A 25,295-nucleotide genomic window follows, 5' to 3' on the forward strand; every position below is an offset into this window, starting at 1 on the left:
CAAAGGCTGCCTGCTGCCTGCCGCCGTCTGACCAAAGCCGCAGGCAGGGTCTTCTCCGTCGACGTCTGCCCCCCCGTCGTCGTCTGCCGTCTGTTGTCTGTCAGAACTTAGGCGCAAATTGAGGCGCAGGCGGAGTGGCGAACAGGGGGATAGACCGAAGAACATTAAGCAACGTCCGTCTGGACTGTGGCTGGACAGGGAGCCATAGCAGACGTAGCAGCAATGTAAACAGACACACAGCTGGACATTCGAGCTGGACTCAGCTCCATGCCACGGACTGGGGCCCTGGACAACGGACTGGGGTCTGTCTGGGTCTCTTCGTGTGTCATGTTGTGGTCTGTGTGGGGGGGCCAAAGGCAAAGGCTATAAGCAGTTGCCCATCAATTGTGCTCTGATCTGGCCATGAAGGCATAGAAAAGCGCTTAACTTACACACAAGCAGCCCGATGGGTTGCAACCAGAGCTGAAACTGGTCATTAATCGTGGGAAATGGAAAGGAATACAGGGGAAAATTTAATACAATTAAAACTCTATTGAAAACAAATGCAAATACTCAGAAAAATACACCATTTGAAAGCAGAAAACTCATCACAACACCCAAAATCACCCACTGAACCCTCTAGGGATTCGAAAATTATGGGCTAATCCCTCTGCATTAGGCTGACCGCAAAAAAGGACACGCAGACACGCATCAAATCACTCGTTTTTGTTGCTCAATGCATCCCATCCCTCTCCGCTCTCCCCGCTGACCGACCAGAATTCCCCGAACGCCGCTCGGCCTAACCGTAAGCACGTACGTGACAGAAGGTTGGATAAGTAATGGGTAATGGGACGACCATCATGTCCTGTCACCTCTCCGTGCAAAACATTGCAATATTTAACAGGGATTTCTATAGGGGTTTGTCTTTTGTCCCCAAATGGTGTGTATAATTAATAGTAAACAGTTTCGGCAACTATCAAAACTATCTCTTGCCCTTGCTGCGTGCCACTGCCACATTGCAACAGCGGAAAAAACGCAACCCAGCCCAGTAGGTACACGTTGACCATGAGCCGTGTCCTACGACCAGCTGTCGGGCCATTTAAATTTTCACATAAGCTTTTGCTAGACTTTTTGGCTTGGGCATTTAAGTAATTTTTCCTGGCAGCAACAGCAACCTGTGGGCAGCCACTATCTTCTTTTCTCTCTCTCTCTCTCTGTCGCTGTCTCCGTCTCTGTCTCTGTCTTTCTCTGTCTCTGTCATTGGTTGGTAATTTTTCACTGGCTGACAAGATGTCGCCGTCACTGGCGTTGTCGTCTGTGTCGCCTGTTCCGTTCCCTCGGTCTGGGCCCGTCTCCTTTGCCGCTGTGCTGCATAATTGCTTTGTGGTTAAAGGATTATTTACTTTTTTTTTCTCCAGCTACACCCAACTGTCAGCCTGGGTCTGGTCCTGGTCCTGGTTCTGGTAGCAGGATTGGTGCTGTGCTGCCTGCTGCCTGCTGCTGACTCACTCAAGACAGAGTTTGTCCTCCACTAAGCCGACGGCTTGCGCTGATTTGGGCTTAAATGCATTCGGCTCATTTAATTTTCAGTGCACCGCAGAAACCAACCAATCTGCCGCTTCTTTTGATACCCTCACATTACAGCGAGCATATTTACACTTGTCAGAGATGTTTACCAAGAATTAATGGAAAATTTTTGTCTTTTATTTTTGAGAATTTCCATTGGCGGAGCACTTTAAATATATTTAAATTAAATTTGAAAATTCTGTAGGAAAATTCTGTAGGAATTATAATTTCGAAATTTTGAAAAACCTTCTGCAAACATTTTTTTTAGTGTATTTCTTTCGTGACTTTAGTGCCTGGAAACCTGCTGTGGGCTTGGATGTGATGTTGCTGCTCTTCACTCTTTTTTTTCGGTCTCCCTTTCCAGTGGTGGTGCTGCTGCTGCTGCTGTCTCACAAATTATATAATTAAGTTAAAGTGAGCGGCGGTGGCGTTGCCTGGCGGTGGCTCTGTGGCTGGCAATTTACGAGCAGCTTCAAGCTCCCAGTCTCCAACTCAGAGACAGAGAGAGACAGCCGATGCCCACTCATCCTCCCAATGTGTGCGGTGTATACGTACGTATCCCCCCAAACCCCTCCCCGTCGCATACGCTAATTTCTTAATTTTCACCTTCCGCTTAGTGCAGAGCGGACGTGGACCATTCCCATTCCCAATTCCCAGTTCCGATTCCCGTTTCCCATTCCCGTGTGAAGGCACAACCCCAAAAATAGCATTTCTGTATTTCCGTGTCTATCATGACTTTTATTGTTATGTTCAGCAGCGGGCTGCCCTGCTGCAATGACTGTTATAAGCACCCGCCGCAGTGGCACGAATGGTTTTGAACCCCCCCACTCGCAGCACAGCACAGCACAGCACACAAAACCAGTTACAGTTTTGCGGGTTCCAAAGACTAAGTTCCATTCTCCCAGCTTCTGGTCCAGAGCCAGTGCCAGAGTCAGTGCCAGAGCGAGGGCCATGCCCTGTCCAATCCCCCCCCATTCGGCTGATTGCTGTTCATTCGCGCGTTAAATGTGATGGAGGGGTAAGAAGGGCAGTCGAAGGGAAGTGGATGGTGATGCTTTTGAAAATGAAACCCTACCTACCCCTCTGCCTATGCCCCAACCCCAACCCCATCAACATCTCCATCTCCATGCCCCCACCCCAGCCCCGCGTTCAACTATACTTTCCCTGGACTATTCTTTGGATCCTCTCTCTCTCTCTGGGCGTTTTGTGTTCAATTTAGCGTCATAATTTCGTTTATTGCATGGCCTGCGACAGCGTTTCGTTTACTTTCGGACAGTGCCCCTCACTTCTCTGGCTCTACCACTACTGACTGGTTCCTTCCCCACCGCCTGCCCTGCCCTGCCCAGCCACTATGCCACGCTGTCAAGTGTTCTTGTTGAGTTCATCAAAATTGTCGCTAGCTGCGATGACATCCACTTAACGCAATTTTCACTGCTGAGCTGAGAGCAGAAGCACCAAAAAGCAGCAGCGGCAAACAGTCGGAGCAGTCGAGCCGCCACTCCACTTGACAGTCATTCATTCAAGCTGCTGCTAAGCATTCATTCATTCATTCATTCAGTCATTCACTTGCTCATTCACTCACTCATTTCACACCATTTACAGTTACAATTAATGTTTGTTTGCTTTGCTGCTCCTGCTGCTGTCTCCCGCATGCCACCAGATTGTCAGAAAGGTCGGGCGGGTCAGGGGTTGTGTGTGTGCTGCCAAAAAGGACTCCGTACCCCTACCCCTACCCGCCCTCCCCAAACATCAAAGAGGTCGGTCGTCTCTGCAAAAGGAGCAACCTAAGCTTATCTTAAAGCTGCAAAAAGCTTGAATATTTAATAATTGCCCTCAGGCTCAGAAGTTCATAAAAATGTGTAGAATGCCCCCGCCCCTCACTGGAGGCAACAGACGCCGACCCAGAAGAGGCCTCCAGGGAGCCTAATGAAAAGGGTCGAGCGAAAGGCGAAAAGCGCAACCTTCGCCAGATCATAAATGAATGTTTTTGCTACAGAATTTACACCTACCTAGAGAGAGAGGAGAGGTGGAACGCGGATGGAACGTGGATGGATGGATGGGGAAGGCAAGCCAACCTGCTGCCATGTCTGGCATGGCATTCGGGCGCGGGGGCTTGGGCCTGTGGCTCATAAAGTATCTTGAATATTTGAGCAAGGTGTGTCAGTAAATTAAGGGTCTCCCCGGGGCCTGGCCTGGTCTGCCTGAACCTGAGGCTTCATTAGATGGCCGCTGCAACTTCATTTGCAGAGGGGCATAAAAAGCATACAAATCGCCAGGACCTGGCCGCTCTGCCAACTGGTTTGATGCCAATTTGTTTTTGTTTTTGTTGCTTCTATGCTGCGGGAATTCCGCTTTTTGCTCTTATCCTATTTTATCCGTCGGAGCGGAGCTGCATTTGATTTGATTTCCTTTTCGTTTCGCGTTTTGTGGGCTCCGTTTTTGGGTTGTTTTTTGGGAACAGCCCAAAAACGTATTTCGGTTTTTGTTTTCTTTTGTCATCCTGCCGGTCGTCGTCTCGTCCAACCCCCTAATTGTTGTTTTTGTTGTTTTTTTTGTCAACGTTTTGCATACAAAGCACGCACACACACACGTACCGTGCCCTGCTGCACAACCAACACACATGTTAAAAAGGTAAAAACAACATCCCGACTATAAGATACCCGCTACTCGGGAACTCGAGAACTACTTATCCAAATGGCACGAAACAAAAACAACTCAAAAAATAGCCACTTACTGTACATAGTACATCCTGTAGGCAGCATATGATTTCCATCGGCTAATAGCTATAATTAAAATCGAATCGAACCAAAGGGACGTTCCATATCATCAGAAGTATGCAAACTGCAGTTGCGACTGACTCAGATTCGTTGTACAAATTTCTGATAAGCCAACGGCATTTTATACGAAGAATTACGAGAGAAGACAAGATAAAAGATAAGCAAAATACAACCAGTAATACAGTTATTTGAAAGTACAAATCCCAGTGAAACTTTTATCAACTTAAACGTGAATGTTCTGCCATCAATGGCATTCAAAATATGGATCCACCTCTCCTCCACCTGACTGTTGCACAAACACAATATACCCTTTGTATACCCCTCCCCGCCCAGTACCTGGTATAATAAATGAACATGACCGATTCGTGTGCATATGCATTTACCCCGGTACCCCGGTGCTCGTGGGCGACCCGACCCCGCTTATTATAATCAAACAGTTTGTTTGGTTCACCTTTTTACATACTTTGCGCCGCCTGCACCTCTCTTTGGTGAGGATGGAAGATGGATGGATGGGGCCGGGGGACTGCTGAGGACGCTGGATGTTGGAACGCGCTGCTTTATTGTGCCCTGGCTGGCTGGCGGCGTTTCTTTTTTTCTTCCTTTCGCTTTGCACTTCACCCTCGGGCTGTTTCAAGCACTTAACATAATTTAATTTCGACAAAATACAGCAACTATAAATTTCTACTTTCTGCACTTGGCACTCACTTGGCACTTGGGTGCTGTTGTTGCTGTTGTCGGTGTGTGTTGCTTTTGTCACAACTTTGTTTTACTTCTTCTTTATGCTTTTTGCTTTGCTTTCCTGATCCTAAAAACAACAACAATGGAACGTAAAACTCGCGCCGAGGAGAAAGATTTTCGAAATTCGCGCGAATGAAGCTTTTGTCGTGAAACGCGCACGCACGCGTTTTGCCTTCCGTTATTTGTTCGATGACGCGCGATGTGACCGCTCGGTTCGGATATATTTTGATTTTTGTTTTTTTCCGGGTTTTCATTCACGATTTTCCGGTTCTTTCCCGCCCCGCTGTCAAATGTTGCTCGGCAGCATGTTGCTAGGAAACATACTGCAGGCAAGATAAGAAAAAAGGTATGGTATGGTACAACATGCCTTGCAACGCATGCAAGATAAAATCCAACCCAATTCCGATTTTTACAGGCCATTGTTAATTAAAAACGCTGAGGTCAGTTTCGTGGTTTTTTAAAATGGTGATGGGCCGTTTTTGCTCATTGGCCATACCTTACCATAGCACGTTTGACGAAAGAGAGAGAGAGCGACTCAGTTTTGCGAGTCAAGTATGAGCTGCTCTCTCGCTCTCAGCAAATGTTGCTGCCAAACATGTTGACGGAAACGAACTGGAAACGAAATAGATAAGGTGCGTACCAAAAATTTAAGACATGCTGAAGAAATGTTAAGGTTTGATTGGCTTTCCGGTGCAAACCGGTGTATGCCGATATATTCCATTGATCTGCATATTCAGAAAAGAAGAATACAATGGAAGAAACTAATAATTAAACTTTTGATACCCTAACAGAGAAATGAAACGAGCATGGGTGCGTGGGTACACTGGGCAGCAGTGTCAGTGGGTGGCACAAAAACACTTGCCACTTCGTTCTTGCTTGCCACTTTTTGGGGGTGCCATACACTCATTTCCGGTTTCCGTTACTTTGTGTGCGTGAAATATTTGAATTTGTTGGCAAAGTTTGGCGCCCTCCGACTTTGACATTTTGCGCATCTGAAAATTATTGAAAACACATCAAGGAGCAACAGGAGCAGCAGGAGCAGCAGCCAACAGGACAGCAGCAAGGATGACACTTTGCCGGATGTTGGCAATTTCCATTTTCCGACTTTGCGACTACCCCCCCATGGTTTTGCGGGTGGGCGTGACCGACTCGTCATCGAAATCAAATTGTCTCGTGCAATTTTATTTGCTGCCAATTGCCGGCAATGAACATAACTTCCCCTGGAGCAGGCTAATCAACGTTCCCAAAGAAGAGAGAGAGAGAGGGAGAGAGAGAGGGCCCGCCAGAAACAACTCCAAATTTGGTGGGGAGAGTGCGAGAGTGGAGAGTGGCCCTCACCGCCCACAACCCACAGCTGCCTTGCTGATAAAACGACGACGGCGGCGGCTGCATTGATAAGATAACGTGGGGAAATCGACTGGAGAGGGAGCTTTTTGGAAGTTAGAACCTAATCGGCGCTTAGTCACAGGTTGCCATTGCCCCAGCGCAGACACGGAAATGGACGACACGGACTTTTCGCTCTTCGGCCAGAAGAACAAGCACAAAAAAGACAAAGCAGATGCCACACAGATCGCCAAGACGCCCACTTCGGAGGCGGATCTGAAGCGCATCATCATCTCGAGGCCCACGGTGGACGACACCTACGAGAACTGTGCACACGCCGGCATTGCAGTGATCCTCAATCACAAGGATGTCAAGGGGCAGAAGCAGCGCGTGGGCACCGAACGGGATCGCGACGACATGCAGCACACCCTGCAGACCTTCGGCTTCGATGTGCGGGCCTACAACGATCTGACCTTCTCCGAAATCAACGACATGCTCAAGGAGGGTGAGTCATCTTCAAGGCGCTTCCTAAGGATCCAAGTTTAAAGTTCATTCCATGTTTATTTTGTAGTGGCACGCGAGGATCATAGCGATAATGATTGCTTTGTGCTCGTTGTGATGTCGCATGGCACCGAGGGCAAGGTCTATGCGAAGGACATGTCCTATCCGGTGGAGCGTCTGTGGAACCCCTTCCTGGGCGACAACTGCAAGACGCTGAAGAACAAGCCGAAGCTCTTCTTCATACAGGCCTGCCGTGGCGAGAATCTGGAAAAGGCTGTGGAGTTCACCTCGTTTGCGGTGATGACCAGAGAACTGGCACCCGTCGCAGCGGCGCCCGTGCAGCCGATCACCTATGCCATACCCAGCACGGCGGATATGCTCGTATTTTACTCCACCTTCGACAGTGAGTTTCCCCCCCGCGCACGTCACCCAACCACCAACCACAATCCCAACCCCAATCCCATTTTAATTTCTGTTTCCATTTTTCTTTTAGAATTTTTCTCATTTCGTAATGTGGACGATGGCTCGTGGTTCATTCAGAGTCTGTGCCGTGTCCTGGACATGGCCGCCTTCAATGAGGCGGGCCAACCGGACGGCGTCGAACTGCTGCGCCTGCTGACGGCCGTCAATCGAAAGGTCGCCTACGAGTACCAGTCGAATACGAAGAACGAGGCCCTCAATCAAATGAAGGAAATGCCCAACTTTATGTCCACGCTGACCAAAACCTTTCAGTTGCGTGTGAAGCCAAAGACCAAGACCTGACACCGGACAGCACGAAATCACCAACGCAGCTGACTCACGATGCCCCAAAGCAGGGGGGGGACACAACACAGCAAACCTTTCACAGAGTATACATAAATGTTTGCAATTTGTTTATAAATATATACACACACATGTACTCGTACCCGTAACCGTACCCGTACCCGTACCCGTATGAGAGTGGCCTATCGATCGCACTTATCAGGAATTGGCTTAGTGCCCCTGGGGTAGGCGATGATAACGAGCGTGTCGCGGCTACACTAGATTTCCAGCTGATAGACAAGGCCAACAGGCAGCCCGACAAGTGCATAATGGACAATGGAGTCCCTTTGGGGTCCTTGGTGTCCTCAGTTGTCCGGAACATGTCACGCCTGCCGCACGTTTGCGGACTCTGCCTGCTCCTCTGGCTGTGGCAGCTGCTGGCCTTGGCGCCCTTCAGCTACAGCCGGAGCAGCGGAGCCCGTTGCCGCCGCCTGCTGACCCTGAGCGGTGTACTCCGTTGGCTGCTGCTGACTGGACTCGCGCCTCTGATGCTGTGGCAGAGCGCGGCCATGTACGATGCCACCAATGTGCGGCACTCGCTGATCTTTAAGAACATCGCCCTGGCGGCCATGACGGGCGATGTTTTCATCTCGCTGGCGCTGCTGGGCGCCCACCTCTGGCAGCGTCGGCGATTGGCCAAGCTGCTGAATGGCCTGGCGCAGCTGCATCGCAAACGGAAGCTGGGCTGGTGGGCAACGCTGCTGCTGTGGCTCAAGCTCCTCCTGTCGCTCTACGAGCTGCTCTGCAACGTGCCCTTCCTGCAGGGGGCGGGCAGTCGTCTGCCCTGGACGCAGCTGCTGGCCTACGGCGTCCAGCTCTATGTGCAGCATGTGAGCAGCGTCTATGCGAATGGCATATTCGGCGTAATGCTGCTGCTGCTCGCCAGCCTGGACCACCTGGAGCAGCAGGACTCACTGGCTCTGGCACGGCTGCTGCGACGCGAGCGCCGCTGGCTGCGCCTGTCCACGGACTTTGTCGGCCGCTTTCAGCTGGGCATCTTTCTGCTGGTCATCGGATACTTTGTCAACATTCTGGCCAACATGTACGCCTACATGTCGTACTTCGTCTCGCAGCATGGCGTGCCACTGACCATCTCCAACTACTGTCTGATTGTCACCATCCAGCTGTATGCCCTGATTTTGGCTGCCCATCTCTGCCAGGTGCGGCACGCCCGTCTGCGTCAACGCTGCCTGGCATTGGGCTATCTTCCCCCAGCCATTAACCAGCAGAAGGTGGGTGCTGCCGGAAAGGTGGGGGAAGCATTCAAATCTCACTCTCTCTCGCTCTTTGCAGGCCATGGAGTGGACGCCGTTTCCCTTGGTCGCACCTTTGGACAGTCTCAAGTTCTCCGTTTTGGGGCTATTCACCCTGGACCATTCGTTTTGGCTTTTCCTGGTCTCGTACGCCATGAACTTTATTGTCATTATTTTACAGTTCAGTCTGGAGAATATGCAGCACTCAGATTACTGAGTCAAGCAAAGCACACGTGATATTATTTACTGAGCAATGCCTCACGCGAATATGCCTTGGAAACACCTGCCTGAATCCACTGGTTTGCACTCAAAATATTTTATTGGTCACAAAAACAAGAGTTAAACACACACACGAAGTCCGTGATTTAAGTTGAATTATTAAATATTAAATGAATTGGGAGCGCTAAAAAACACCTTTTAAACTTTCCGCCTTTTTGGATGGCTGACTAAAGTTGAGAGATGCGGAACTAGTTTCGCTTGTGTGAAATTTTTAATAAAAAAATAGAAGAAGAAAAATTCGTTTTAGCCGAGTTTCACACCACCAGTTTCATGTCAGAGTGACAATTGAACACTTTCATGGTGACGAGCTTTGGTCAGCTAACAGCTAAAGCAACATCTACGCTGGACAGCTGGAGAACAGCTGTTCTGGTATAGTATATAATTGTATTTTTCGACTTGGTCACTTTATTCGTTCGTTAACCCATTGTCGACCAGGGGGGTATTTAATATTTGGACTAAATGTATATAATTTTAACATATTTTACGCATTACAAGTGAAAGATGTCGGTGGTCATTTTTGTTTTGTAAGCGAAGAGAAGGGTGGAGCTACAGGGAGCCTTTACAAACAGTATTATTTTCCGCGCTTTAACAAAGGTTGCTCAACTTTTTAAATAGAGGGGTGTTAAGTGGGTTAAGTCTCGTTTGATTGCCGTATTGCCCTCGTTTTTCTGCCATGACTCCTATGCCCGGGAAATCCTACAAATTCAAACAAAAAAGAAGGATCTGGAAGTTCGTCAAGTTACCCTACGAAGAGACAAATTACGGGGAGCAGCAGTACAAGACACTGCCACTTGCTGCAGACACGTCCAAGCTATGCTGCTTCAACGAGGGATCCTTCAAGCAGGTCCAGCCATTTACGCATCTCAATGCACCAGCAACTGCTTGTCGATGCCACTCTCGCCCTTGGGAGGAGGGACGTGGAACAACGAGGCGTCCATAGCGAGGTTGTCGGATATGGCACAGGCACTGGAAGTGTAAGCAGCTCAGCCTGCGACCTCAGCGCTGCCCACAATCCACAAGCTATTTGCCCTGAAGATCTGCTTGAGCATATGTGGCCGCCAACAGAAGCAATCAGATCTCGCCTTCTCTGCTCGTTCCTAGAAGGTTAATAAAACCTAATGAAACTTCTGGAGGTGCAAGAACATTCAAGAACATTGTGGCTAGCCCTGAAGCAAGTCTGCAGCAACATCTATTACGATGACCAATTTAGTGGGCAATCGAATGAAGAGCGTGGATGCGCTCAAGATTTTTGGCAATGTCTAATATGGACTTCTGTATCTCAGGGGAAATAAGGTATGTCTGAGGCATATAATCTACCAAAATCTACTCGTACTTGACACTAATGAATCAATACTCAATAATCGGGTAGCTGTAAAATTTGAGGATTTGTGGAGAAAGTACTTGAAGTTCAAGGCGATCCTCTCGGCACATTGCTCTTTTACAATAATCCCAACAGACCAATGCGATCCAAAAGATATAATAAAACTCCATTCATTCGTTCAATACATAAATGTTAGTTTTTGGTTGCGATTTCGTCGCATTCGTGAATTTTGATTTGATTTGATTTGGTGAAACGTTTTTTGTCACTTGGCTAACCATTCGATTGGCCATTCATTGCATTGCATAAACTGGAAACGAAAGTCGCGCAGGCAGCGCAAGGCAACGAAATTAAATCCCCCAAACTAGTTGGAATGGATTTGCAGTCAAACAGACATCAAATTGATGAACTTAGCCACAAGCTTAAAGATATGATTGCCATTAATAAAACGTGAGTGCAAATATGCATCTACATCTGCATATTTTTGCATATATTATAGTAGTAATTGATCTGCAGGGTTTGGAAACATATGCGAAGCCATAGCCCATCGATGCATACACAAATTGCTGTTTATTTGCCTCATATCGAAATCATATCGAAGGGGCAGTTCTCTTCCTGCTTTCACTTGCCAACTGGCCACAAACTTCTTGGGCAGCCCTCGTTGATTAGCATTAATTCTGCCGATGCAACAGGCAACAGGTAGCAGGCAGCAGCAACAGCAACAGCAAACCACAAGCCAAGCCAGCACAGGTGGGGAGCATTCGCACGCGCCAATTTTCCAAGCCGCTGACTCCATCGGTTGCTCGGATCGTCTTACCTTCTTCTGCTTGGCTTACCCTTTCCCAGGCATTTGCGTAGGTTGATTCGAGCTGTCGGTCAGTTGCCGCTCACCCCCCTCCCCCCACTCCGTCTCCACTCAGGTGTTATGTAAAGTTATGTAGTTATGCCTTTGCTTTGCTTTGCCTTTCTTTTGAGTTTTTCTTCGCTTTTTACAATTTTCCTTTGCCTTTGGGCTCGGCTCCCTTGTGTTGCATTCTCTTCCCTTTCTGTTCTGTTTCGATTGCTGCTTCATTTATGTGCAGCCAAAGCCAAGAACCGTTAAGACGCTGGCTTTATTGCAACTGCAACAGAGCAGCAGACAGCAGGCACCATGGGCATGGCATGGGTTTACCTTTGATTGGATCCAGCAGCTTATCGCTTCTTTGTTGGGCTGTCTCTGTCTTTGTCCCTCCGTATTTTGTATTTCGTATTTCGTATTCCGTATTCAGTGATTTGTATTGTGTTTGATGGTTGCTTGACTTGTTGCTGACACTCACTGCTTTCCACAGCGTTGTGGCTGTGGCTGTGGCAGTGGCTGTGGCGCATCAAGTCATCATCATCTGTCTGGGGCCCAGCATCGACAGCCTAGGGCCTGCTCGGGCCTGGCCTGGCCTGCCCGGGCTGCATGTTTTTTATTGGCTTTATGTTAATAACTTTTATTGTTTATACTTTACGAGTGGCTTTTGCTGTCGGTGTCCGACCTACCTTCCTTCCTTGTTGCTCTCTTTCTTTCTCGCTTTCGTTCATTCATTGGCAGTCCGACTGCCTTTTGTCTTTGCAACACGCAACGCAACAAACGCAACAACAAGACCGCAACGGTTTCTGCTGATCTGAGTAGAGCTTAGGCTTAGACTAGGCTCTCTAGCCAAGGATACTGCCAGCCACTTGCTGCACTGCCTCCCACTCTTCTGCAGACTTTTCCGCCGCATCTGTCGGCCACTTGTTGTTTGTCATGGCTTTTCTTGTTTTCTCGCCTGTGTGTGAAAAACTAGTCTCATCGCACTCTCCACTCTCTTCACTCCACCAGCCAGCTACAGTCCCAGCTCCAGTCCCAGTCCCAGCCCCAGTGCCAGCCCCAAGCCTGTGTGGCGCTTGCAGTGCTGAAGATCGCTTCAGTTGGTCGTGTGGTGTTTGCGTTGTCGGTCGTTGTTTCGGTTGTTTGCGATGTGAGAGTGCGGTTCGTGCTACTCCAAAACTATAAATTGTGCAGCAGAAATCTATCAAGGATAAGCCAACAGTTAAAGCCCAGCAATGACCTACCAACCGCTCTGTGCCAGTGCCAGTGCCTGTGCAATTTGGCTGCTTTCTTGGCTATTTGTTTTGGGCCAGGCCGCAAAAGCGGGACAAGTGCAAGGCAAGTTTTGGTTCGATGGCATGGCCGAAAAGCCGTTATAGCCTTTATTAGCTGACGACGGGATATGCTCGTAAATCTCTGTGGCAGCAGCAGCTATGTGTCTCTGAATGTGTCTCTGATTGTGTCTCTGTGTGTGTCTCTCTCTCAATATCAATCTTCCAGTTACTTGGTGCTAATGTGTGTAAACGCGTAAATCGATGCTGGACAATTTAGTAGCCCAGCCCAGCCTGTCGTGGCCTGGCCTGGCGACTGCTTGCAGTTTGTCGCCCAAGTCTTTCGTTTTGCTTCCCATTCCCGTCAACCCGTTTATCTCGTTGTGGCCAATCGGTCGGTCGTTTGTTGTTGCTGCTGTTGCCGAACCGATTCGATGCCGTTAAATAACCCAAATTTCAAATTTAAATGCTGCTGCGACAGCTTTTCCTCACAAATAAATACAACAATAAAAACCAGCAAGGAAATTTTGCAAGGAAATCGATTTTTGGCAACATAACCTGCTGCTAATTTGTTTATGCAACTTGGCTGGATGCGGTTGGACAGCTGACCCACATTGGCCCATAGCCTTACCATTTCAGGGAAGAGAGACTGGTTGACCCATTTCGGCAACCTGCTCCTGGCCAGCATACCGGCACCTTGCTGGTAACTCTGGGTGTGACCGCCCGACTTGAACTCAAAAAGCAACTTGGGAACCCAAGAGGAGAACCCAAGAGGAGTATGAACGAGTGCGAGTGTTTGTGTTTTGTGTTTGTGGTGTGGCAATGTTCTAATTAAAATTTAATTCTTTTGTGTTACTTGGAATGACCGCTTGACTTTAATGGCCAGCAAACGAGCGCAGTGGCTAAACTTGAAGCAAATACAAAGTAAATGGTTCGTAGGCCAACAAGCAACAACCAGGCAACAACCAGGCAGCAAGTGCTAAAGTGTTCAGCACCAATGTGAAGTCTGAAGACTGAAGAATGAAGAATGAAGAATGGAGTGCATATGAATTACATATAATTTCTGTTTTATGAGAACAATGGGAATGACATTTATGTTGTGGGAAATGAGTTGAGGAACCGTTACGAAAACGTATTCAATCTGGAAAGTGTTTAGTGCAATCGGAATGGAGCGCCACAATAATGAGTGCACAGTGTACACTCGTTTTAATCATTAAATGATTGGCAAACATTTACGTTTAAAATGTGGCAACGAACGCATGGATATGACCAAAGAATTAATATCAAATTTAATCCAAATACTAAGGGATAATATTCTGTATAAATATTCTAACTTTAATAGCAATGCCGCTGCAGCTCACCATTTTCAAAAAACTTTTCTTATCTTCCAAATGGAAAAAGTTATACCTTTTTAGAGAGCTTGGAGTGTCACCATTAGAAAACCCAACGAAATGCCGTTACATTTGCATTCCATCTGCTGGTTTTTTGATGAGTTTAAAGTCGCCGACTTTAAAGATTAGACAAAAACCCATACAATATTCTGTTCATTGAATCAGTAGTGCTTGGTGTAAGCACTTAAAATCACAATCAGCATGCTGATTATATAGCTATTGAATATTTGTATGAAAGACATGGACATAGCGGTACTTTTTATTTTGTTGGAGCGTAGAAGAATTGCTCGATTGCCCGATTCAGAAGTGGAGACCTAAGAGTTAGACTAAAAACTAGATTCAGAAGCTGTAAAGGAATTGAAAACTATATTGTATGCACTGCACTGCACACTATTATATTTAACAAAATTAATTTTAAACATTAGACTGAAAATCGTCCTTTGAAACTCCTTTAGGGGAGCATAATCCGACTCAAAAAATAATAGCCAAAGGGTTTAATATATTTTGTGACATGGTAGATCTTAGGTGAGACTTAATAAGTTTTAATTCGTTCCCCACAAGCAATAGTACCGAGAGAAGTCGCATAAAAAGGCGCATTGATTTTCATGATTTTTCATCTGCTCAAATCTTTCCGTGACAAAAGCCAGAGCTCTACTAATAAGAACTATGATTAATGTAGTTCTGAATTGATGTTCTAGTGTGAACAGCCTCTTCTATCGGCTCGGGCGAGATGAATTATCAAGTGATGATTCAGTCCCAAGATTTTCAGAAAGTATTTGGGCAACTTGCAACTTCCTGTGGCTAGATAAAAATGTAGCACAATTTCATACTAATAATAATGTGGCGGCAGCTAAGCTTGAAATAGGAATAGGAACCCGTGAAATGAGTAATGGCATTCTGCTTGTCCATTCTAAAGCTTCAAAACGTTAATTTAAATATTGAATATTTAATAAAAAATTAATTTAGTAATTTAATGAATATTAATATTTAATATTTTCAATAAGCTCTCCATCGAGCTATACTATACTAATATGTAGGTTTATTTAATAAAGTTCCTTTGGGATTTGGACGCCCCCTAAAATATTGCGACCGCCCCTCTGGCTCTGCCCTAAAGCAGGCAGGCCCACACTCAAAATAAATATTCTAATATGCATATCTGTATCTGTATGTGTGCGCAATCCCAGTTTCGTATCATGAAACTCGCAACTTCAGCCATCCGGCAGCAGTTCTCACCGAACTGAGCCAGAAACTGCAAGTAAATAATAGAAATTGCGAACTCAAATTACAACTGCAACAGCAACAACAACAACAGCAACAATAATAAGAAGCAACAAAAATGGAATAAGAGCAAGCCGCAAATAAAACAATAAACAAGCAATGCCTACAAGGGGCCAGAGACATGGGCAACGACAGCAGCAGCGACAGCGACAGCCTCTTTTGATGCAGAAGATTTCACTGCATCTGCAACTGCAACTGCAGCCAACAATGATAATTTTCCAACGTTGGAGATCTTCCGAAAAAAATACAACAAAAAAATATAAGAAAGAAAACTAAAGCAGAGAAATGTCAGCAAGGCAAGGCAAGGCAAGCCACGCAGAGTCAGAGTCAGTCAGTCAGTCAGTTAGTAAGTCAGGCCCAGCCCAGAGCCAGACCCAGACGCTGGTGTCTTCTTGTCACTTGGTACGCATTTGGTTGGGGTTGGATGCCTTTGGCAGGCCCCAAAGTGAACAAAAAACTCTTAATTATGTCATGAGGGTGGGAAACTGCAGCAGCAGCACCAGCACCAGCAGCAGCAGAAAACAGAAAATAATTTGCAAGAGCTGCCATCGTTTGCTGATTGCCAGGCACCAGGCGAGAGGGAGACACACCGACAGGGAGACAGACCGACAGGGAGACAGTTGTATGCATGTGGAAAAGTGTTGCAACTGCACATGAAAATCGCTGCGGAATGGGCCACGCCACGCGACAAAACGTAGAAAGTTTTTCGGTTTGGCGCCAGTTCTGCCAGCCCCTTTCTCCCTCAGCCCCCTCAACCCTCATCCGACCTGCTGCAGCCACACAATTCGCAGCGCACGTCGTCGCCGCCGCCGCCTTGTGGCGATTTCCCAATTGTTGTTGGCCGTGTCTTTCCGTTTTCGGTTCTCAGATGGGGGAAAATTTGCATGCCCAAATCAGCAGCAACAACAATTTGTCAACGTTGTTGTTTTAGTTGTTTTAGTTTTAGTTTTACTTTTTTTTTATATTTTTTGTGTCCCCTCTTTGGTATGTTAATCTCTGTAATCTGAAATCTCTATGACGGCTTCGCTTTTGCTCCACTTTAGCGAGCTCCGGCAGTTGTGCATTTCACACGGTCGACGGTGTGTCGGCGGAAAGCGAAGGTGTCCGCTTCATCAGATTGCGCGAAGATGCCCAGGTGGGCAAGGAGATACTCCGTGTGCAGGCCTATCCCCGTGCGACAGCGGCCCTCAAGGGCGCCGATGCCAGCGGCGATCACAAGTACTTCAATCTGACCGAATATAATGCCACCACGCTGGTGATTAGCCTGGCCCGCACCCTCGAACGTCTGGTCGATCGGGATGTGCCCAGGAATCTGCTGAAGTTTCGCATACTCTGCGCCGGCAAGCAGGACAAGCTGGAGGAGGTAGGTCCTTGGACTTTGACTCACAGATTATGCATAGTACATGCTCAAATTAATGACATTGCAGGGTAGCTACCTGTCCATTACGGTGTACATCGAGGACGTGAATGACAATGCACCAGAGTTCCTCAACGTGCCCTATGTGGTGGATGTGGACGAGAATACGTCCGTGGAGAGCATCGTCTTTGAGGGCGTGGAGGCGTTCGATCGCGACAAGCCGAATACCCCCAATTCCGAGGTTCACTTCAGCATGTCCACGGTGCCGGAGCAGCTCTCCGGCGATGGCAGTCCGTACTTTGCGCTCAAGAGCCCCCATCGGCCGCTGCTCATCCTGAAGCGGGAGCTGGACTTTGACAGCGGCATCCGGCAGTTCAGGCTGCCGATATTCGCCTGGGATCGGGGCACGCCCGCCAACCAGGCCAACACCACCATCACGATCAATGTGCGCGACGTGGACGATCTGCCGCCCAAGTTCACCGAGGGCGTCTATCGCACGAAGCTCAACGAGTTCCATCCCATGACCGGCGTGCCCGTGCGCATTCCCCTGTACTTTGCACCGCCCATCATGGCCTTCGATCAGGACTCGCTGAATGCGACGCTCGTCTATGAGATTATATCGGGCAATGAGCGGCAGCTGTTCCGCGTGAATCCCCACAACGGGGTCATGTACCTGCAGAAGGAGATCGACCTGGAGGAGGAGAGTTTGCCGGGCAACACGTTCGTCCTGCAGCTGGAGGCTCGCCAGAAGGACAATCCACTGAAGAAGGCACTGGCGCGGTGAGTGTGAAAAAAGTGCGAGGGATTTTGGTAGCCAGAGTTGATTAATTTTTGGTTTGTTTTTGGCAGCATCGAAGTGGAAGTTCTCGATCTGAATGACAATGTGCCGGAGTTCGAGGCGGATTTCTACAACATTTCGATTGTGGAGAATCTGCCGACGGGCTTCAGTGTGCTGCAGGTGAATGCCATCGATCGGGATCAGGGCGAGAACTCGGAGTTTCTGTACAATCTAGTGGAGACGAAGAAGGCGACCGGCGCCTTTCGCATTGACTCGCGAACGGGCTGGATCACGGTCCGGGACGATCGATTGCTGGACCGTGAGCAGCGCCGTTCGATTCAGTTGAATGTGGAGGCGCTGGAGCGCAATCCGTCCTATCTGGATGACAAGCACCTCAAGAAGCCGGGCCCCAGTCGCGTTCAGGTGGAGATCACGCTGCTGGACACGAACGATAACACGCCCAAGTTCGAGCACGGCAACCTGTACGAGTTCAAGGTGCCCATCACCGCGCCCACGGGCTACGTCATCGGCCAGGTGGCGGCCAACGATCCGGACGATGGACCCAACGGCCAGCTGCTGTACGAGCTGCAGCGTCCCAAGGGCAGCGGCTACATCCCCTTCCGGCTGGACAACAAGAACGGCACCATCTTTGTGGGCGGACCCCTGCGGCGCGGACGCATTGCGGTGTTCGTGGAGGCCAGCGATCAGCCCACCAATCCCTCGGAGCGACGCTTCTCCCTGGCCGTCATCACCATTGAGGTCTACGCCACCATCGATGATCAGGCCATTGATTTTGTGGGCGCCCCCTACGAGTTCTGGGTGGGCGCCAGCACCCCGCTGGGCACCTCGGTGGGTCAGGTGCGCACCTCCCTGATCTACGACGGCGAGGATGAGATAATGTACGATCTGCTGCACACCTATTCGGAGGGTGTGCCCTTCGCCATCGAGGAGCGATCGGGCATAATCACAGTGATCCGCGAGCTGTCCGAATTCAGCCGCAAAGTCTACAACTTCGAAGCGGTGGCTAACTATGTGAGTTAACTACGAGCCAGCTTTGTGCTTTGGAACTCTTCTTCTATAGTTTATTTTTCGCTTAGCTCTTTGCCAACTCCACACAGCCGCTGGTCATGTCGCGCAGCGCCTCACCGCTCACCACAGCAGCCGCACCCAGCGCCGCCGAGCTGAGCGATGAGGGAGTGCTGATCACCAATCTGACTATACACATAGTCAACAAGCCGGAGCAGAAGGTGCCACTGCGACCTGTCATCGAGTAAGTCACAGCCAAGCTGCTGCCTCCTCCTATTCTTATGCCTCCTCTTCTTGTTGCAGGGAGATCAATATGAATGTGATTAGCTTCCATGTGGAGGAGAATGTGGTGGGTGGCATCATCGGCCAGCTGCTGTACAAGAACGGCATCAATCTGGTGAACAACGAGCTGGGCAGCTTCCGTGAGCTGCCGCCGGATGTGGCAGCTGGCGGCGGCAGTCGCAACCGCACAATGGGCAGCCGCTTCCGGAGTCGCAATCGCAGTCGCAGCTCCAAGACGAAGCGCCGCCTGCCACGTCGCCTGGCGGGCGACTCCAATGTGAAGCTGCGCTACATCATTGCCAACCAGCAGGAGGTGGTGAACAAGATATCCATCACGGAGGATGGCACGCTGCTCACGCTGATCGGCCTGGATCGGGAGCAACAGGCCAGCTACGAGCTGACGGTGATTGTGGAGTACAGCACGGGTCTGGTCAGCGGTGCGGGCATCTACCAGGTGAACATCCATGTGGACGACGTCAACGACAATGCGCCCAAATTCAATGCCCTCACCTATGTGGGCCTGATCAACGAGAACTGTGCCCCGGGCACGGAACTCTCCATGAACCATGCCATACACATCCAGGACGCCGATGAGGGCGCCAATGCCGAGTTTCGTGTGCAGCTGCAGGGCGACTACAGCGAGGAGTTCAGCATTGAGTACGTGAACGGCAGCTCGGGGGGGTTGGGGAACAGCAGCCAGCACAAGATGCCGCCCACAACGGGCGCCTTCAACATATTCAATCTGACGGACCAGTGGAACGACGAGTTCAAGTACCAGGAGCTGCACACCACCTTCATGCAGTCGAACTTCAAGCTGAGCAGCGGCGGCCCCTACTTCCGCATCTGCTACACGGGCAAGCGCGGCCTGGACCGCGAGAAGCAGCAGCTGTACAACCTGAAGCTGATCGCCGCCGACAGCGGCGGGCTCTCGGGCTACGCCCACCTCACCGTACTGGTGGCGGATGTCAATGACAATGCGCCCGTCTTCGAGCGCATTTCGGTGTTCAAGGACTCGCGCCTGGAGATACGCGAGTACACCACGGACATGGAGATTTACTTTGTGGAGAGCTCCAGCGGCATGGCAGCGCCCCAGGCCACAGCCGCCATGATGCTGGCGCCGCCGCCCTATCACATTCCGGGCTCGCCGCGCCTGCACATGGAGCGCGGCGAGACGGCCGCAGTCGCTGCTGTCGGCGTTGTGGGTCGAGCCAAGTCGCGACGCCGCATGGTCCGTGCCCTGCCCGCCAAGTGCCCGCTGTTCGCCATCTACGAGGACACGCCCATTGGGGCGAAACTGCTGCAGCTGAGCGCCAGCGACGAGGACTTTGGGCGCAATTCGCAGCTGCACTACGAGCTGCTGGGGGAGCGGGTGGAACGGTCGCCGGGCATGCCGCTGCTGCGGGTGCAGGGCGTGCGCCACTTCACGATGGACAAGCTGAGCGGGGAGCTGTCGGTGAACTTTCCGCTGGCGGCCAATATCGAGATCTGGCTGAATCTGAGCGTGACCGACATAGACGGCCTCAAGGACACCACCTGCCTGCGCTTCACCGTCATGGACGTGAACAACCATGCGCCGACGTTCCGCAAGTCGTGGTACAGCTTCGACACCGCCGAGGGCGACTACAAGGACAGTGTGCTGGGCCAGCTGATGGCCATTGACATGGACTATGGCGAGAATGCCAATATCACGTACACCCTGAGCGACCTGACGCTGCCCTTTGCCATCAAGCCGGCGTCCGGCGTGCTCAAGATCAGCGGACAGCTGGACCGGGAGCTGCGCGACAAGTACAGCTTCCAGGTGATAGCCACCGACAATGCAGCGACGGTGCTGCAGCGCATGTCCAGCAGTGTGGATGTGGAGGTGAATGTGCTGGACATCAACGACAATCGGCCGGAGTTCATTGGCTACGATGACCAGGCCAAGGCCGTCAAGTACTGGCCGAGTGTGGCGGATCGGACGCTGATGCTGCCCGTGTACAAGGCGTATCTGGACCGCAGCACACAGCCGGGCACCTTTGTGCGTCAGCTGGCGGCCATCGACAAGGATAATGTGGGCAATGGCAATGGCCTGGTGCTCTACTCGATCCGGCACCAGGAGCTGCAGGCGCCGCTCTTCCAGATCGACTCGCGGGACGGCACCATCAGCACGGTGTCCCGCATCAATGGCTACAACGACTACGAGCATCTGAATGTGTCCGTGATCGCCTCCGATGTGGGCAGTCCCTCGCTATCCGCCACCGCCGTGGTGATTGTCAATCTGCAGGGCCAGGCCGTCACCGATGCGCCCAAGTCGACGCCCAAGCCGGAGCCAGCGGCCAATGTGAGCATCTTCCAGCACGCCTACTACGAGGTGAGGCTGCCGGAGAACAATGAGGCGCCCATCGAGGTGATGCGTCTGAATCTGAGCGCGGGACTCAACTCGGAGAACTACCGCTGGTCGCTGTGGCTGGAGGAGGGCCTGGACGAGACGGATGCCCATCCGCCGTTCGAGTACGATGCCAAGAACATGCTCCTCTACGCCCTGAAGCCCTTCGACCGGGAGCACATCGCCCGCTATCAGCTGCGCATCCGCGCCGATCGCCTCAGCAGGGAGGCCCGCAACTTTGCCCGCGTCTCCTACCCGGTGGTGGACGAACGCATCGAGGGCCTCTCGCTCAACGAGTGCCGCATCCTGGTGCACATAACCGACGAGAACGACAATGCGCCCCGTTTCCGTGGCAATGGCCAGCCCATTGTGGCAGTGCTGCCGCAGAGCGCCAGCTTCGGCTACCCGGTGACCCGCGTGCTGGCCACCGATGCGGATGAGGGCCTCAACTCGGAGATACGCTACCGTCTGCTGAACGAGCCGACGCGCCTCTTTGGCATCGATGAGACGACCGGCAACATACGGCTGCTGGGCGATCTGCCGCGCGACGAGCATCTGTACGGGTTCGATGTGAAGGCCACCGATCGCCTGGGCGCCGACGACGGACGCAGCGGCATTGTCAATGTCTTTGTGTACATTATCGACGAGTCGAGGCAGGTGCGTCTGGTGGTGGCCGGCAAGCCCGTCGAGGTGGAGCGTCGCATTGAGGGCCTGATGGAGGCGCTGAGCTCGGCGATTGGCAGGGATGTGCGTGTGCGACTGCTGGAGCCGCACTCGAATGCACTGGAAGCAGCGTGAGTAGCTATCAAATAACCCAAGAAAATCCAAGTAAAATTATTCAAAAAGAGTTGCAATAATAACCAAGAAAAAGTCTCAGTTTGAGCTTAAATCCTGGTTGAAAATATTCCCCGTAGCTGCCCGAAATGTAACCCCCTTTTATCAGCTGATCGTTGATCGTTTAACTGTTTCTTTGACAGCACCAATGCCTACCTTTATGCCGTTGATCCGCACACAAATTCCATTATGGAAATGGAACAGCTGCAGGAGTAAGTCTACGCTGCCCAATCCCCAACCCAACCCCCAAACCCAATTCAGCCATAAATATTTCTACCATAATCCTCTCTTGTGTTGCAGCTCTTTGGCTGGCCTCCAGCTGGATGCACTGCAGCTGCAGCAGCAGAAAGTCGATGGCAGCAAGTCGATGCCGCGCATCATCGAACTGGCCGAGTTCGGGCAGGCGGCGCGACCCACGCACGCCTCCGCATCCAGTTTCATGGGCGGACTGGAATTTGTGACCGTCTTGCTGCTGGTGCTGATCAGCTTGGGGGCACTCTTCAGCGCCTGCTGCTACCTGTGCATGCGCCAGAAACGGTAAACAACGGAAGACTGAAAGTGGCCCGCAGATGCCCACAGATCTGAATGTTAGCCATAGAATAAACATTAGGCTTAAGGCTCTATCCATAATACCAATGCAATAAATCTTAGAAGTATTGCAATTTCATGTGCTGTTGGCTGCTTTTGGTTGTTGTTGTTGTTGGCGCTGATTCCTAATGGGGCACTCGGTTCTTGGCTGGGGCAAACCGGCTTCACTTAGGCCTCTCTCCTGTCCGATTTAATTATAACGGTAAAAAAACAACAACAAAAACAACAAACACAATAACCAAAAGCAGCCAACATGAGGCAATTAGATGAGGCAGATGAGGCTGTGGTGGTGACAACTGCAACTCAAATGGTCGTCTGCTCGTCTCTTCTCTCTTTGCAGCCGTCTCTGGTCGCAGCGCGACTTTGCTGCCTCGGATGCGGGACTCACATACACCATAGCCGGCATTGGCTCCTCGCGTGGCCAGAAGCAGCGCCGCCAGCGTCCGCAGCGGCACACACAGCGCTGCAGCAAGGGCAGCAAAGGCAGCAGCCAGCGGCCAACGAGCGCCTTCATGCCGGAGTCGGTGTGCTCCTCGGCCCAGACACAGTCGACGGCCACCGCAACGGAGAAACTGGAGCAGCAGTTGCATCAGCATCACCAGCAACAGGCTCTGGCCACGCAGCAGCAGCATCATCAGTACCTGAATGAGTAAGTGATGGCCTGGCCTGGCCTGGCCTGGCCCCAAACGGGTTTCCATTCTATGCATTCTCTTACTCATCCTCCCCCCAATGCTCAGGCAGCAGCGACAGCGCGAATATATTGATGTGCCGCTGCCCAAGTCCATTGCCAAGGCAGCGGCAGCAGCAGCAGCAGCAGCAGCAGCGTCTGCCACCGATGCAAACATTGGGACAGGCAGCACTCCATTTGTGCTCAAATACAATGCCTGTCAGCCAGTGAACAATTTGTGAGTAAGCCCATGACTGGAAGTCAATCATAGACAACTCCTTTTTGCTCTCTATGCCAGAAACAACTATGAGACGTCGCTGTTCTCGCTGCACTCGGCTGGCCAGGACTCGGGCGTGGAGTTCCTGAGCAGCCGCGAGCTGTACGAGACCTCGCCGGACTCCTTTCAGCACAGCGGCGGCTCGAAGCGCCTCAATAACCCCGAAGTTCTCTGTCCCAGACATGCCAAGGCCCACCTAGAGCTGCGACAGCAGCAACAGCAGCCCAACACGGACAGCAGGTGAGTGCGCCACAGTGCCAAAATCATAGTCTCTGCAACATTGAATCGATCGATTCGCTGTTTTAGCGACACCTACGAGGATTCCCTGAAGACCGATGAACCGCTGGTGGCGCACAACTGCCGCAACGGGAGCTGTGAGCACCGCCAGCATCACCAACAGCATCCGCATCCACACTATCAGAACACACGCTTCGAGAAGCGCTCCTGTGTGCGACACTCGTTCTCCGGCGTGAAGGATGACCTGATGCAGAGCTCGCCACAGATCTCGCTGCGGCCCCGTGGGCATGCGCTGCGCAATTCGATGAACGATCTGGAGCAGCGGCTGCACAATCTGGAGCAGTCCTTTCAGCGACCGCTCGAATTTAGCAAATCGAATTCGCTCTTCTAGCGTGATACGTGCAACCAAGTGCAATCCTTAGTCTAGTTGAGTTTAGCTTAGATGTTTATTACTACTACTAAGAATCAAGAACCAAGTGCAATAAAAAAAGGAATCGAATTAATGAACGATCGATCGATCAGTTGATCAGTTGTCAAAGTATTTGCGGAACTCCAGGCATCCCGTCCAATTGATCACCCAGCCGGGTGTCAGCTCCTTGACGTGCTCGTACCACTTGGCCACATTGGCATACCGCTTGTAGTCAAAGCCGGCCACATCGAAGGTGGACACACTGGCCAGGAGCGCAATGTCAGCCAGGCTGTAGTCCCCCGCTGCATAGGTTTGCCCATCGAGGAACGTATTGAAGAGCTCAAAGGCAGATTCGATTTTCTTGTAGAGGTCCGCGTTGGGCGCCTCTTTGCGGAAGATCTGCGGGTAGTAGTATTCGGCAAAGCTCTTGTAGAGCGTGTCCATATCGAAGTACAGACGCTGATTGATCAGTGCCTGCTTCTGCACGTCCTTGGGAAAGAGCCTGTCATCCTTGGCATACTTCTGCACGAGATACACCATAATGGCACGCGACTCCCACAGGGCAAAGCCATTGTCGTGCAATGTCGGAATCGTGTGCTGTGGATTGATCTTCAGATATTCCGGCTTGAACTGATCCCCGGCACGGGTGTTGAGGATGATCTTCTTGTCGAATTCCACGCCAATGGCCTTGGCTGTCATAAGAACCGAACGACAGGGGGCAGATCCGGGTCTGTAGTAGAAATCCATTTCTGTGTGTTTGATACGTTGATACGGAGGCGTCGGAAGCTCTGAAATTTCATCCAAGCAAAAAAAATAAGCAAACGAATACACTCGCCGTTAATCACTTTCTTTTGTGCCGAAAGTACACTGTGAATCAGATGACATAACAGCCCATGATGAGCATGCATAAAAATATATATACAAATAAAAATGTTAATTCCACCATCGAACTTACGAGCTATTGTCCGTACTATTGTGCGTTTATTTTGGGAGCTCTATTAACGGCGAGCCACGTCCAAAAACTGAATATCGCCCTACCTGCTAATCACTGTTTTATAGGCAAAGGCAAACACACAAAGATGATAACCAAAAATACAAAAAAAAAATATTATTTCGCTGATGGTTCAATTGTGATGTGTTAATGTGATAAACCAACAGGTTTGAC

The 25,295-nt window shown here is 50.5% G+C and overlaps 5 protein-coding genes across 5 annotated transcripts in view; 3 read left to right on the plus strand and 2 right to left on the minus strand.

Moving 5' to 3' along the window:
- Window positions 1–5,313, minus strand: part of LOC111077656 (collagen alpha chain CG42342) — a 70,610-nt gene extending 65,297 nt beyond the window's left edge. The window contains 1 exon segment of the mRNA XM_022375897.2: window positions 4,786–5,313. The gene's annotated coding sequence lies outside the window, so the exon portion shown is untranslated.
- Window positions 5,314–6,507: 1,194 nt separating this feature from the next.
- Window positions 6,508–7,782, plus strand: LOC111082894 (caspase-3). Its single transcript, XM_022379136.2, has 3 exons — window positions 6,508–6,888; window positions 6,955–7,287; window positions 7,378–7,782. Exons 1-3 carry the CDS (start codon window positions 6,558–6,560, stop codon window positions 7,644–7,646), a joined length of 933 nt encoding a protein of 310 aa, XP_022234828.1. The 5' UTR covers window positions 6,508–6,557; the 3' UTR covers window positions 7,647–7,782.
- Window positions 7,783–7,876: 94 nt separating this feature from the next.
- On the plus strand, window positions 7,877–9,277 carry LOC111082886 (putative gustatory receptor 89a). Its single transcript, XM_022379123.2, has 2 exons — window positions 7,877–8,917; window positions 8,979–9,277. The coding sequence occupies exons 1-2, from the start codon at window positions 7,955–7,957 to the stop codon at window positions 9,153–9,155; spliced, it is 1,140 nt and encodes a 379-aa protein (XP_022234815.2). The 5' UTR covers window positions 7,877–7,954; the 3' UTR covers window positions 9,156–9,277.
- A 613-nt stretch (window positions 9,278–9,890) lies between these two features.
- Window positions 9,891–24,214, plus strand: LOC111076421 (cadherin-89D). The gene is made up of 12 exons (XM_041591746.1): window positions 9,891–10,101; window positions 16,354–16,673; window positions 16,738–17,447; window positions 17,517–18,477; window positions 18,543–18,715; window positions 18,775–21,912; window positions 22,096–22,164; window positions 22,253–22,489; window positions 22,881–23,189; window positions 23,278–23,445; window positions 23,506–23,724; window positions 23,791–24,214. Exons 1-12 carry the CDS (start codon window positions 9,891–9,893, stop codon window positions 24,110–24,112), a joined length of 6,837 nt encoding a protein of 2,278 aa, XP_041447680.1. The 3' UTR covers window positions 24,113–24,214.
- Window positions 24,154–25,176, minus strand: LOC111064932 (glutathione S-transferase 1-1-like). The gene is made up of 2 exons (XM_022352795.2): window positions 25,086–25,176; window positions 24,154–24,918 (listed from the first exon to the last, which is right to left on the minus strand). Exon 2 carries the CDS (start codon window positions 24,875–24,877, stop codon window positions 24,248–24,250), a length of 630 nt encoding a protein of 209 aa, XP_022208487.1. The 5' UTR covers window positions 24,878–24,918; window positions 25,086–25,176; the 3' UTR covers window positions 24,154–24,247.
- Between the last annotated feature and the right edge of the window lie 119 nt (window positions 25,177–25,295).

The sequence above is a fragment of the Drosophila obscura genome, unplaced genomic scaffold (assembly GCF_018151105.1).
Source record: "Drosophila obscura isolate BZ-5 IFL unplaced genomic scaffold, ASM1815110v1 contig_150, whole genome shotgun sequence".
Taxonomy (NCBI): Eukaryota; Metazoa; Arthropoda; class Insecta; order Diptera; family Drosophilidae; genus Drosophila; species Drosophila obscura.